Source organism: Tenrec ecaudatus, chromosome 1 (assembly GCF_050624435.1).
Source record: "Tenrec ecaudatus isolate mTenEca1 chromosome 1, mTenEca1.hap1, whole genome shotgun sequence".
Taxonomy (NCBI): domain Eukaryota; kingdom Metazoa; phylum Chordata; class Mammalia; order Afrosoricida; family Tenrecidae; genus Tenrec; species Tenrec ecaudatus.
In genome coordinates, this window is record NC_134530.1 from 79942878 (window position 1) to 79957464 (window position 14587).

Genomic DNA, 14587 nt, shown 5'->3' on the forward strand with positions numbered 1-14587 from the left:
TGAGAATGCGTGGGAAGTGTTCAGCAGCGTGCCTGGCGCAACGTGCCTGGCGCATGGGAAACCCTTACATGGGGGACAGCGATGGTCTCAAGTCACCTGCATAAGTGAGGAAGGGGGGTCCAGGGAACTTAAACCCTTGACCATGCCCACAGGTACCTCTAAGTTCCGGGGCACAGTGTAGGGGTGGTGCGCAGGCCACACAGAGGGAGGATTTTGGTTGAGTGAATTTGAAGGGGTCCCATACAGCCAGGTCTTGGCTTCTGGTCCCCTGGGGGGTTGACTCCCTTTACGCTGCCGGGGGGGGGGTGTCCCTGCTAACCCCTTGGTGTGGCAGCCTCTCCTCTCGTCACTTGCTCCAGATCTCCTATCCAGGCAGCAGGCTCACAGAGGAAGTAGTGAGCTCCCCATCCCTGGAGATATGTAACCCGGGCCGCTTCAGCCCCTTACAGATGACAAAGGACCTTCCCAGCTCTTATTTTATTTTTACAACCTCCCGAGGGGCTGACAGGAGGACGACTTGCCTAAGATCTGGTAGTGAACTGAGAGTAGAACTTGCCCACCTAACCTGTTGAGAGGGACTCTGTCCAGGAGCACTGCTGATGTCGCGGCAAGGTCAGCGGTTTGAAACCGCTGGCTGCTCCCTGGGAGCAAGAGGGAGCTTTCGATTCCTGTAAGGAGTTCCGTACAGCCTTGGAACCCCGCAGGGACGGCTTTACACTGTCTCCTGGGCCCGCTATGAGTCAGCATCAACTGATGGCTGTAAGTTTTGCTTTTTTTGTTTTTTTCCTAAGTTGGCCATGTTGGGGGCTCAGCTTGCAGTGTTGAAGACGGGGTTCTGGGCTGAGATAACAGGCTGACTTTCAGGCAGAACTGAGCGGGTGCCCCTGTGTGTACTCACAGACCAGGTGGCTGCGTGTTGGGCTTGAGTCTTTCTAAACCCCCCTGCCATGGAGCTGACTGGGACTCACAGCGACCCTATCGGACGGATGGGGTGGCTCTCTGAGACTGTAACTCTTTAGAGGAACAGAAAGCCTTGTCTTTCTCCCTCGGGCACCTGGTGGTTTATAGACCTTGCTGTTAGCAGCCTGACACGTAACCCCTGTGTCACAAGGGCTCCCAAGTCCTTCAGAAAGCACTCAAAATGCCTGCGAGGCTGCCAACACCACCATGCGAACACTCCAAAAGCCGAGGTGCTTTTCCTGTCTGCAGCTGATGAGGGTCCGCCGGGCTGTGGCAGGCGCCCCTGATGGAGAGCTCGATGCTGGCGGAAAGCCCGGAGGTTTGAGGCCACCCAGGGGCTTGGAGGAGGACTTGTGAAAACCGACCGTGGGTGACCATGTGGGGCACAGCTCCTCGGACTCCTGTGAAATCGCCACGGGTCCCAGTCGCCTGGACAGCTGCTGGTGTCTCCCGGCTCCCCTGCCTCTGCCTGCGGTTAGCAGTCACCACCGCCTACAGCGGGTTTCCTTGTGGCTGTCCTCCCTCATCACAACCCTCCCCTCCCCAGTCTGCAGCCAGGGCTGGAGTGGGGCGCTTGTGCAGCCAGGTGCCACCCTCCTGGGGGCTTCCCACAACGGACTGCCCTGTTCCGAAGTCCCCGCGAGCTGTGGGCAGGGGCTGGCCAGGTGCAACTTGGCCAAGGAGGAGAGCACAGCTGGACGTGTCCCTCAGCGCAGCCCCGCTGGCTGAGCGTCTCTCGTTTGGACCTCTCTGATCCCCACGCTGTACATGGGTGGAGAGGGGCTTGGGGTTACCTGCCCGGTTCTCAGGGGGGGAGGAACTCATTTTCGGTAAGGTCTGCCAGACATTGAACGCTTGTGCTGATGACCTTGGACAGGGAGGCTCAGTTTCCCCATTCTTATAACAAAACAGCCGTCACTGCTGAGCACTCTCCTGGAACTGACTGGTGGACCAGAGTGCGCGGCAGCATCCGGCCAGGAAGCCTGCGTGGAAGTCCTGGCTTCGTGGTGCAGGGCTGTGTGACCTTGCGCAGGAGGTGGGACGGACTTCTCTGGGCACAGGCACCCTGTGTGTACCTTGCCACTGGTAACACCTTGCAAATTTGCCCCTGTGCCCAAGGAGAGAGGAAGGGGGTGGGGCATTCAGGAAGTCCCGCCCTGCCCCCATTGACCTTCTGGCTGACTTCACAGTGGGTGGACCTGCTTCGCAAGATGACCCCACTGGGGCCGTGTCAGATTTCAGGCAAGCTTATTTTCACCTGTGGGGATGGAGGGAGGCAGGTGATTGTGCAGGCAATGCGTTCTAGAAGGAGGTGAGGGAGCAGCGGTGGAAGCGGGGCCTGAGCAGAGAGCCTCCTCTGACCTGGTGGGCCACCATCTTCCAGCCCACCTGAGTGGCACTAGCCAGTGTGACTCAGAGACACCCCCCCGCCCCCCGGGCCAGGCTCATTCGTGTGACCCACAAGTAGCCAAGCCAAGCTCTGGGTTGAGCCCCTTGGAAGCCAGGACTAGAGCGGGGCCCCGGCCTGGCCTGGCTGAGCTTATGCTCTGGTATCAATCAAATGCCCTCATGATGAAATGAACGTGGGGAAGAGATGTCGGAGATGAGGGGTGACGTGGACAGGGATCTGGGGTGGCAGGCGGCATGGGGAGAGCCATGGTGGCGCAGAATTGAGTCCTCGGTCATGAATCTGAAGGTTGGTGGTGTGAGCCCACCGGCCACATGGGGGAGAAAGAAGTGACGGTTTGCTCCAGCAAGGACCCCGTGAAGCACTTCTCTGCCCTACAGCGTCCATCGTCAGCAGAATGAGTCACTTTCTGGTCCGGCACCATCCTTACGATGACATTGCTGTGTCGAGGCCGTCCTTGAAACCACGGGGTCGGCCCCTCTCCTTGAGTGTCCCCCTCTCTCTTCGGATGCTTCCCCAGCAGGACGTCCTTCTCTAGGGCCTGGCCCCTCTGGACAACTCCGAAGAGTGCAGGGAGGACTTCTTACTGCCCTCCCTTCTAAGGAGCATCTCACTAGGTTCCTTCTTCCGGCAGCCCAGGGGACGGCCAGGATTCTTCGCCAGCACCATAATCCGAACGCATCAATGCTTCTTCTGTCTTCCTATTCCTTGTCCAGCTTTTCCATACGCAGGAAACAACTGGACTGATACCGTGGTGCGGGCCAGGCACCCCTTAACTCTGAAAGTGACATCTTGGCTTTTTCCCACTTTGACGAGCTAAGCTCGTCTGCAGCAGATTTCCCCAGTGCGATACATAGCTTGATTTCTTGACTCTTGTTATTTACCAAAGGGAAATATGAGACCCCTGACAAATTTAGTCTCCCCCTCCCCTATTCAAGGTCATGTTGTTTGTGAGGATTTGGGGTTTCTCTCTGCTGAGGTGTAGTCCATGTTGAAGATGTAGTCTTTGGACTTCATCAGTAAGTGCTTCTAGCCTTGTTTGCTTTCAGCCAGCAAGGCTGCATCACTTGCACATCTCAGGTTGTCCAGGAGTCTTCCTCGCGTCCTAAAGCCAAATTCTTCACACTGTCCGCCTTCTCGGATTATTTGCTCAGCAAACAGTTTGAAAGGCTATAACTCTGACTCTCATCTCTCCTGCTTTTAGATCCCAAAGTATCAACTTGTTCTGTTCGAACGACTGCCACTTGGTGTATAGATAGGTTCCCCAGGGGTACAATGATGTGTTCTGGAATTCCCATAATTCATTCTGACCCACAAAGTCGAATGCTTTTATCTAGTCCATGCAATCCAGGTTAACGACTGTCTGGTATCCTCTGTTTCAAGCACCATCAGCAACGATATCTTTTCTCACTACTCAGCTGTCTGTTTGTGGTCCTGTGGTGGCTTGTATCTTGCTGTGATGCTAGGAGTCATGCCACTGGTATTTCAAATACCTGCGAGGACAGGTTTCCGGGGAGCTTCCAGACTAAAACAGGTGGGAAGGAATGGGCAGTCCATTGCTGGAGGATTAGCTGCTGAAAACCATATGAATTGCAAGGGAGCGTCAGATACAATCCTGGCGGATGGGCCCCTCAGGTTGAAAGACACTGAAACTACGAGTGGAGGAGGGCTACCTCCTCCAAGCAGAGCTGAGCAGAAAGAGAGAGAAGTAAGGTCCGCCGTCCATCTCCTAGGACGAAGACACGTTCTGGCGCAGAACAACGCAAGGCGTCCTTCCTCACGTCCTCAGGCCGGAGCCTTCATGAACCAGGGCTCCCTCGTCCCCACTGATACGTTTTTGACTTTGACTACTGGGAATCTCGGGCCATAGGCAGTTCTCTGTGGCTACATCTTTCTGCAACTGGATTCTTAACCTAATCCTCTCCTCCTTATTTGGTTCCTCATCTCTGTGCTGGTGCATGTACACCAAGTGTGTGTGTGTGTGTGTGTGTGTGTGTGTGTGTGTATGAGAGAGCGAGGGGGTGGGGCGGGGGGGAGAAGGGCTTAGAGCCTTTTTTGGGAAGAAGGTAGGGAACAGGCCCCAGAGGAAGTTTAGAAATGGTTTAGGAATGCTGATAAATGCCCCTGCCTTGCTGGTAGGAAGCTGGCCAGGGAAGGCCACCCCCACCAGTCTCCCTTTTCTGAAAGACTGGAGAGGGCTGGGGGCGGGGTGGGGGGGCACCTCTGTGGGGGCAGCACAGCCAGTGCTCACTGTGGCCTGACACAGACAATGAGGCCTTTCATGGGACTGGCCAGTTGGCTCCAGGGTGGGCCAAAGGCCACTCCTCCCTCCCCCTTCTGGGGCCTACTTTCTAGTCCCTCTCACCCCCTGGGAAAGGTGGGGGAGGGAGAGTGGGAGGAACTTGGGCTTTGTACTCTAAGTAGCTGGGTGTGAATCCCTGCTCCACCGTCTAGTCTCATCATCTCGGGGTACCTTCTTGTGGGGCATCTCAGCCAGGATAACAGAGCAGCCTGGCTCTTGCTCAGGGTTGTTGGGAGGGTCTGGGAGCTCTTGCGAGCGGTAAAAAGGCCAGTGCGAACGCTATTTGGGCCTCTTCCAGCGCTCTTCGTGTAGGAAGCCCAGACTTGGCTTCCACTGCTAACAATACACCCGGTGTGCTAGCCGTGGGCCCGGTTCTGGGCCAGGAGCTTGGGATACTTGCTCTCTCGTTTTATCCCCATTGTGACCCTTAGAGATCACTAGGCTTCTTATTCCCAGTTTTACAGAGTAGGAAACTGAGGCCCACAGAGGGGATCCTCTTGCCAGAGGGCCTGTGAAGCTAATTGAGGAACCAGCCTAAACTCAGGCTGGACTGCTCCTGTGCACACAGCCTAATGCGGGTAACCTGAGAGGCCACCCAAGCCCAGCCTCACCTACCAGTGCAGATGGGCGCCTGCACCTGGGCTGCTGTTCTGGTGGGGGGAGGGGGGTGCGGGTGGGAGGGGGTGAGCTGTGGGCACTGTGATTTCTGGCCGGGCTCCACAGTCTGTGGTTTCTGGAGACTCCTGGGCCTGGTCTCTGCCTGCCTTCGGGCCTCCCATGCTGTCTCTCCCTGGAATCTACTCTCCACCCACACATGGATGGCCAGCACGCTCCCACCTATTCCCCTTTGCCCTGCTGTCCGCATCACCAGTTACTGCAGCCTCTCTGCCCCTTAAACCTTCCTCATCCTGCAAGGCTCAGCTCTGAGGCCTCCCCTGTCTGTTCCCTCCACAGGCTTTCTGAGCACCCACTCCATCTCATGAGGGTGGTGGCTGTGGACAGTGACCACACCGTTTGGTCAGTGCCATGTTGGAGACTAGGCAAGGCTGCGGGGGGGCCTGACTCTTCCTGGGGAAGAGGTAGGCATGGAGTCTGGAGAGGGAGGGAGGAAAAGCTCACCTGGCAACCAGGTAAAGGAATTCCAGGTGAACAGGGCAGAGGAGAGTGGTGGTCTGAGGATGTAATCTAGAGCTGACAGCTGGCTGCTGGGTCTCGGGTGGGAGCAGCGGGAGCCACTGAGGACTCGAGCAAGAGAGGCTTTGAGAAGACTTGCTCTTTACAAAGGTGTACATGGTCCCAAGAGACAGAGCTAAGCCCTGAGGTGGGTGGGAGCTATGGGGACTACACCTAGCTTCCATACAAGGCAAGACACAGCCAGTTGTGGTTGTCAAGTTGCTGGCTATGCTTTGTGGAGCGATCCCTCTGTGCTGGGTAGAGGTTGGCAGGAGGTAAGCAGGGTGGGATGTGGAGGATGGTAGGCAGTGTAGGGACCTGAGCTTCAGGAGGTTGAAATCCTTGGGAGGAAGTTGGGGTTGATGCTGTTCTGTGAGCCTGCCATCAGATCCTCTCATGGGTGGACTGGGGACAGAGCCCTGGCCTAGGATGCACCCTAGTTGTGTGACTCAGGCCAGCCTTTTCCTCCACATGCCTGTTTCCCCCACTATAACAGATTGGACGAGGTCATCTTCGTTGCTTTGACACGCAGTCCTGTGATGTGACGCTGGCTCATGGTGTGGCCAGCTGGGGCCCAGTCTAGGATGACCAAAGCTGGACAGCTCTGACCTGGCCTGGGGCCCGGCCTGGCGCCATGCTGAGTGGGCACGCCCCAGTCCCAGGCTCAGAGTGATGCCTTCTCTGACCCTCGGAGGCCCTCCCCATCCCTGCAGTGGCACTGCCCTCCCGTCAGCTGTCTTGGCTCAGCCTGCCTGGCTGCCCGCCCAGTGTCTGAGTCGGGGAGGAGTGGCTGGGTTCTGGGGCCCCATTGGCCAAACCTGCCTGAGTCACACACACCCCTTCTCCCAGGCTGGCTGCCGGCCTACCTGGGGACAAGAGCAGGCCTGGCCTGGCCTGATGTGGGCAAGCTGCCTCAGAGCTAGACAAACCATGCCAGGGCCACCTGGTGCTGCTCTGCTTGCCCTTCCTGTTCTGTGCCTGGGGCTCTGCAGCCCTCTCTGGGGGCAGTGGAGGCCTGTCCCTCAGCTCAACTTTGCTGGGAGGAGCACAGAGTGTTCTGTCTGGCAGCATTCTCACAGGGTCTCCCAGCTGGGCACGCCGGAGCCCTGCAGGCAGGACTGGACTCCAGGAGCCCAGGACCTGCGCGGGAGCCTGTAGTGAGCAACGAGGCTCCGGAGGGGCCCGGGCCGGGGCCGGGACTGGAACTCAAGCCAGAAGCCTTTGATGAGGCACGTCTGCGTGCTGGCCATTCTAGGTGCGGCACTGGCACGGCAGCTTCTGGAAGGCAGGGATGGGACCCAGTTTATCCTTGTATTCCCTGACCTCGGCCTGGAGCCCAGGACAGAGGAAGTGCTTGGTTAATGAAAGAGCGATTGAACAAACGAATGAGCAAATGAAGGGGGCAGGACTCCGCCGGCAGGCATACAGAAGGGAGTCCTGGTGTATAACACAGGCCCACTCGGAGGGGTGGGGCCTGGCGAGGGGAGAACGCCGGTGTCCTTACTGCTGGCCAGGGTGACTTTCACTGTCTCCCCACCTGCACAGTGGGGTCAGCTGCCCTGGCTCTGCTTTCCACAGGAGGAGCCGCCCAGGCAGTGGGCGCGAGTAGGCTGGGACAGCAAGGGCAGCGAGCATACGTGCCTCTGTGCGTGTGTGCGTGTGTGTGTGTGTGTGTGTGTGTGTAGGGTGGAAGGGAGGCCTCCCTGTGTGCCTACAGACTACACACAGGCTCAGAACCCCCACACTCTCTGCCCCTCTCTTTTGCCAGCTCACCCTCTGTACTGGGCCTCCCTAGCTCACCTCAGGGCTTCTTTCTGGAAGGTTCTTTTCAGAATCCCTCATCCCTCTACTGGTTCCTATACCCAGTCAGCCAGCTAGCAACCCACATCCACATCCATGAGGCCACCCGTCTAGCCCCCCCACCCACCCCCACGTGCCGGAAATGCCTAGGCAGTTGTTACCATGGCGACAGGGCCTTCTGCTGGGGCCTTGGCAGTCTGGGAGCCTGCAGGAGCCTGTGTGCTGGGTAGCCTGGCACCGCAGGCCCAGTCTAGGCTGAGAGCTCACTCTCCGCCCGGTGCCCAGCACTGTGCCTGGCACCCAGGGGCTCGTGGGGATCAGTGGGGTTCTGGGTCTGCCTCATTCCGTTCCTGGTTCTATCATGTAGGGGCCAGTCCCCTTGGAATGCTGAGTGTATTCTGTTGGCCCAGGGAGCCTGTGGGGGGGATTTGCCCCAAAACAAACCCCACCCCCAGAGCTGTCACCGCCCCATAGCTGACTGCTGTGACTGCTGAATCCTCTGTCCCTGCCAAGCCGGCAGCGTGGCTATTAGGAGCTCGCACTGCAGCCAGACCTCCCTGGGGGTTCACAGCTGTGCTTTGCCCCTTACTCGGGCCTCAGTTTACCTATCTGTAAGACAAGCACAATCAAGAAGCTAGCTCAGAGGCTTCAAACATGGGCTAGTGCAGATCATGCACTTGTAAGAGTTGCTTCCCAAGAAGCATGATACGCGTGCGTCTCCTCTCATCGCCCAGCTGGCCCGCCTGAGCTTTCCACAGGCTCACACGTGCGCTCTGCTCTGACTCCTCTCAGGCGGAGACGCCAGAGAGCAGCGGAGAGACACCAGAGAGCAGCTCAGAGAGACACCAGAGAGCAGCTGAGAGAGACGTCAGAGAGCAACTGACAGGTCAGAGATCACCTCAGAGAGACGTCAGAGAGCAGCGGAGAGACGCCAGAGAGCAGCTCAGAGAGACTCCAGAGAGCAACTCAGAGAGATATCAGACCAGCTGAGAGAGAGAGACATCAGAGAGCAGCTGAGAGAGACGTCAGAGACCAGCTGACAGAGATGTCAGAGAGCAGCTGAGAGGTCAGAGATCACCTCAGAGAGATGTCAGAGAGCAGTGGAGAGACGCCAGAGAGCAGCTCAGAGAGACACCAGAGAGCAGCTGAGAGAGAGAGACGTCAGAGAGCAGCGGAGAGAGACGTCAGAGAGCAGCTGAGAGAGACGTCAGAGAGCAGCTGAGAGAGACGTCAGAGAGCAGCTCAGAGAGAGACGTCGGAGAGCAGCTGAGAGGTCAGAGAGCAGCGGGGAGACGCCAGAGAGCAGCGGAGAGACGCCAGAGAGCAGCTCAGAGAGATATCAGACCAGCTGAGAGAGAGACATCAGAGACCAGCTGACAGAGAAGTCAGAGAGCAGCTGAGAGAGACGTCAGAGACCAGCTGACAGAGAAGTCAGAGAGCAGCCGAGAGAGAGGTCAGAGAGCACCTCAGAGAGAGGTCAGAGAGCAGCTGAGAGAGACGTCAGAGAGCAGCTGAGAGAGACGTCAGAGAGCAGGCAGGATGGCTCTCCCCTGTCTCCCACCCCAGGCCCCTGGGCCCCCACAGGGCTCGTGTGGGAGCAGCTATGGCCGGAGCAGGAGGACAGGCTGCTTCTGAGCACCTTCCCCTCCCCGCTCCACTCCCCGCCCAGTCGTGAGTTTGAGGATGCTCCTGGTTCTCCCAGCTGACGGCGGCGTGGCCCTGGTCCAGGGTCCTTTGCGTCAGTGGAGGCAAGTGCTAAAGTAAGATTAGCACCCAAAGGAGGCTCTGCCCCTGCTGCCCCGGGGGCCTTCGGAAGGGGCCTGTAGGGGCCCATAGGGCTGCTGCTGGAGTCTCCGCTGGCAGCCACGCCCCTGGGCCCCGGGCTGGGGGCCGAGGGCTGCACTAACCCAGGGGCCGGTCCTGCCCCTCACAACATTATTCGAGGACGGGAATGTATTTTTACAAACCAAAGAAATCACCACGATCTGATCTGAAGAATCGCCTGCAAAGCAGCGGTTCTCAACCTGTGGGTCGTGACCCCTTTGCGGGTGACCGACGTTTTCACGGGGTCGCCCGATTCATAACAGCAGCACAATGACAGTGATGAAGTAGCAACGGAAATAATGTAATGGTTGGGGGTCACCAGCACATGAGGACCTGTCTGAAAAGGTCACTGCTTTAAAGCTTTCTGGCTAACTGCTGAGCCACATGTGTGCAACCCCTGTGCCAGACTGGGAACCCACAGGTTGGCAGTTCAAACCCACCCCGTGACAGGCAGAAGGGAAGCTTGGCGACCTGCCCCGCTGCCCCTAGGACAGCAGGACAGCGTTGGCAGAGCCGCGGGCAGCTTAGTGAAACCCACGGGCTCGACCCCAGCCACAGCATCTCAAGCCTCCCTGTGGGGGGCAGGGGGTCTGATGAAGGAGGAGAAATGGGAGCAGGAGGTTTAAAAGCCGGCTCATGAAAATGAGGAACTGATCCCAGGAACCCAAGTGGAAAGCGAGTTTGGAGAATGATGAGGGCGATGAATGTCTAAGTGTGCTTTATACAATTGATCTATGTGTGGATTGTGATGGGTTGTATGAGCCCCAATAAAATGATTAAAAAAAAAAAGCCGACTCACAACCCAAAGCCAGGATACCCTCTCCACCTCGGCCCTCCCTTCCTCGGCTCTGCTTGGCTTGCTGTCACGTTGGCTCAAAGGAACCTGGGCGAGGCCCCTGGGGTCTGGTGGCCCTCTCCTCAACCTCTCCCAGGTCCTGGGGTCTCAGGAGCGGGCAGACCTGGGAGACCCAGCAGTTCACTGACCTCTGTCCCTGTCTGCCTCCCAGGGCTTCGCCTCTGTGTTCTCCAGCCGCTTGGCCCGGAAGTCAGTCTCGCGTGCGGAAGCCAGCGGCAGTACCATGGCCGATGGTGAGGGGTACCGGAACCCCACGGAGGTGCAGATGAGCCAGCTGGTGCTGCCGTGCCACACCAACCAGCGTGGCGAGCTGAGCATCGGGCAGCTGCTCAAGTGGATTGACACCACGGCCTGCCTGTCTGGTGAGGCCCTGCCCCGCAGCCCTGACCCTCGCTGGCCCCAGGCCCAGAGGACTCACAGCGGCCCTGCAGGACAGAGCAGAACTGCCCCAGAGGACTTCCTAGATAGAAACTTTTAGGAGCCCTGGCCCAGGTGGCGTCATGCTTGTGCATTGGGCTACTAACCACCAGGTCAGCCGAGAAAGAGGAGGCTTTCCACTCCCATAAAGAGTTGCGGGCTCGGAAACCCACCTGTGCACGGGGCAGTTCTGCCCTGCCCTACAGACCCACTATGAGTTGGCATGGACTCAATGGCCGTGAGTTTGGTTTTGGGTTTGGTGGGTTAGTGGGTCCTGAGTTGGACCACTGATTGCAAGGTCAGCCGTTCAACTCCATGAGATGCTCTGTGGGAGAAAGGTGAGGCTGGCTGGCTCCATACCGTAGATTTACAACCTTGGAAACCCAAAGGGGCAGCTCTACGCTGTCCAATGAGGTCACTGAGTTGGAACTGACTCGACGGTGGGCTTAGGGGATCTGTATGGGAGCAGGTTGCTGCTGCTTCCTCCCACAGAGCTGCTGGTTGGCTTTGAACTGATGCCCTTTGGGTTAGCAGCCACGCCTTAACCACTGCACCAGCAGGACTCCAGAGGCCCAGAGGAGAGGCCACTGTTTTCAAGGTGGTCTCTGTTGTCCCCAGAGTCACACTGTTCCTACCTTTGCTCATGCTGCCCGCCTCCCCAATTTCAGTGCTCCGCTCAGGCCGGCCCCCTCTCCCCGCCCCCCATAGCTCTTGGGGCCTGTACATGAGTACAACTTCAGGATGGGCTTGATCCTGTCCCTGTCTGCCTTTCTGGCTTCTTAAGTTGCAGTGGATCGAAGCCGTGACGTTCTCTACCCCCCCAACTGGTGGGCGGGGGGTGGACAAGTGACATGCCTGTCCCCTGCACTGTGATGGGGGCTGGAGAAGGAGGCAGGGACTCTAGTCTCTGACCTGGCTGGGGGCAGAGGAGGGCCCCCATTGGGACTGAGACACCTGAGTGGATCGCGCATGGGAGAGTCCCCTGCTGGTGTCCCTCGGCGTCCACCATGGATAGTGGAAGCAAGGAGGGTATCCCTAACCAGGGGTGCAGAGGTGCAGGTGGGAGACAGAATGGTGTGACTATCCATGCATCCAGCCAGCCAGCAGATACTTACTGTCAACTCTGGGTGGTCACTGTTCCAAGGACCAGGTACAGCAGTGACCAGGAAAGGCAGTAGTCCTTGGCTTCATGTGGCTTATGGTCCAGTGGCACAGAGCCCACCAGGCAGACAAACCCCAGATTGTGAATAGGGTCCGGGTGCGGCAGCCGAGGTTCCTGTGGTCAGAGAAGCATCTCCAGGTAGGTTACTAACGTGTGACTTTCTCCCCCTCCTGGTGGCAGCGGAGAGGCACGCGGGCTGCCCCTGCGTCACGGCCTCCATGGACGACATCTATTTTGAGCACACCATTAGGTAAGTGGCTTCATGAACCCCCCTGGTCATCCCACCAAGCCTGGGGTCTGCTTGTCCATCCCCACATGTGGTCAGCTTCTGTGCTAACCAGAACCTGGCTGGACTGACCCAGGGCCTATGGAGTTGGGGCAGCCTCTGGGGGCTGGGACAGCAGTGGGCTAGGCGCTGACCTGCGGCTGGTCTTGCTGGGCCAAGGAAGGGGTTTTAGATTTGGAGTTGGTTGTTGTTCAGACCAGGAGCCCTGGCTACATCTTGGACTGCTAACTGCAAGGCTAGCAGTTTGAAACCATCAGTTGCTCCTTGGGAGAAAGACGAGGCTGTCTACTCCTATAAAGAGTCACGGTCTCAGACACGCACATGGACAGTTCCACCCGGTCCCGTAGGATCACTATAGGTCAGCGTCGACTCGATGGCAGTTGTTGAGACATTGGCACAGTGTGATACATGACTATCAGCTTCCCTCCCTGGGCCTTAATTTTCTTACCTGCAAAATGGAAGGGATTTATCCAACCTGGATCATTCTCTGTAGCTCCCTGGGTGGTAGGAAGGCCCGTAGAGGAGGATCTTGGGCAAAACCTGAGCTAGAAGCTTGGGCCATTGAAATGTTGCTTACATGCCGCCAGGAAGAGGAACTCACTACCTTGCAAAGTAAGCTTTTTTCTTTTTAATGACTGTACTGGGTAGTTTCTTTATTACAAGGGGCTGAGCTTTCTTTGTCTGCCTAGTTCGATGTTCATCAGCCCAATCCCAGACTCAAGGAGCATGTGAAACCCTCACCCCGACACGACACGCTGAGGGGGCTCCAGGCAGGCTCCTAAAGGACACCAAGTGTCAAAGACTTATTCAGGACAACTGCTACCCATTGTGCCACAGCGAAGGAGAAAGCGTGGCCAGCCCCTGCATCCATTTATTCCTTCATTCCGTGCTCAGGCACACAGCTCACATCAGGACTCTTAGCTAATAGTAGCTGAGCAGCTCCTCAGGACCAGGCTTTGTGGGGGCGGGGTGGGGGGGTACACAAGGTTAGCTGATTCTAGCTTGTTCCCCAGGAGCTCCCAGTCTGCTGGGCGCCCAGCGTGGGAAGTTTCCACTCAGAGCGAAGGCCTGTCTAAGAATGAGCCCTGCCCGTGAGTGCAGTTGTCGCACTCTCTTGCTAGAGAAACGTTTGACTTTAGGATGGTCGTTAGGCTTACCGCAAGGTTGTGGGGATCCCACAGTCTCATGTGCGGTCCACCGGGGCCCCTATTGTGACCCGCTTACGTCAGCGCGGTGCATTTGTCACGAGGAGCCAGGGTGAGCCGAGGGAAGGTTGACAGGGCAGATCCATGTTCTGTCGGACCGTGCAGGCACGCGTTTGTTTCATGTCATTGACTGCAACCCCCCCAACGTAACATCACTCACCCCCTTCTTTCCTGTGCCTCCCGTTTTCTCTCCCTTCCTTCCTCCCCCTGCCCGACCTCTGAACTTTGTCCTGGGCCAAATGCTGCTCTTTGATTTCAGTCCATGGTGGACTGCCATCTACGAGGTCCTCAGTTTGAAACCAGCGGCCGATTCACGGGCCGGAGAAAGACGGGGACAGTCAGTGTTGGAAACTCGCAGGGGACAGTTCTACCTGTGCTACCAGGCCTCTCTGAGTCGGAGTCGACTCGATGGCTGTGAGTTTGGTTTTGATCTCAAACGGTTACTCGTTCTGAGAAGTGCCAATCTCTGTCGTGTCCTGGTCCACCTTCTAGACCTGTCTGCTGTTTGGGGGAAAGCTGAGTCCTAGACCTGAAGGGTGACTAAGGGCCACAGTCTTGGGGCCCCCACTATAATTAATTTCTAAATCTGTTAAATTACTCAGTCTTCAGAACAACCTTATAAGGTTATGGCTGTTTTACAGATGAGGAAACAGAGGCACAGGGGCATGAAGCAGCTAGCTCAAGGTCAGATAGCTAATAGGTAGAGAATTCAGCATAGACTACCAAGCAGGCAGCCGACCGTGGAGCCTTTGCTCTGTCTCTCTGGTACGTCTGGAGGTGAGTGGTACAGCGAGGAGCCAAGGGAGGCTGCCTGGAGGAGGCATGTGCTCAGGCCTGGTCCCGTCAGCACTCTCTGGGGGCTCCTCTGAGCTCTGTCTGGCCAGCTCTGCGTCCCCGTGGCCAGCATGGGTTGTGGCACTTGAAGAAGAGTTGGGGTGTGCATAATGGATGGACCTGCCCAGGACCCAGTAGGGTGAAGGTGAGTCTGGGAAGAGACACAGGGGAGAGCCACAGAGGATTCTGGGAAGGGGCAAGGCCCTGGAACTTGGCCTGTGGCCAGGAAGGCCTGCCTGTACCAGAAGGAAGTAGGGAAAATTTTTGGTTTGTCTGTGTTGGTTTTGCCACTTAAAACATATCTCTAAGAGGTAAGGACTCTTTAAAAGCAACAGTTCAACAGTATGACCATATCTAAGA

The 14587-nt window shown here is 57.4% G+C and overlaps 1 protein-coding gene across 4 annotated transcripts in view; it reads left to right on the top strand.

Annotated features, from left to right (window-relative positions):
- The window catches only part of ACOT11 (acyl-CoA thioesterase 11), a 60279-nt gene that overhangs the window by 22916 nt on the left and 22776 nt on the right, over positions 1-14587 (top strand). For all 4 annotated transcript variants that reach the window (XM_075556624.1, XM_075556634.1, XM_075556643.1 and 1 more), the window contains exons 2-3: positions 10475-10685; positions 12083-12152. In XM_075556624.1, coding sequence (XP_075412739.1) covers positions 10547-10685; positions 12083-12152 — 209 coding nt within the window. In that variant the 5' untranslated portion in view covers positions 10475-10546. The remainder of the gene's footprint in view (positions 1-10474; positions 10686-12082; positions 12153-14587) is intronic.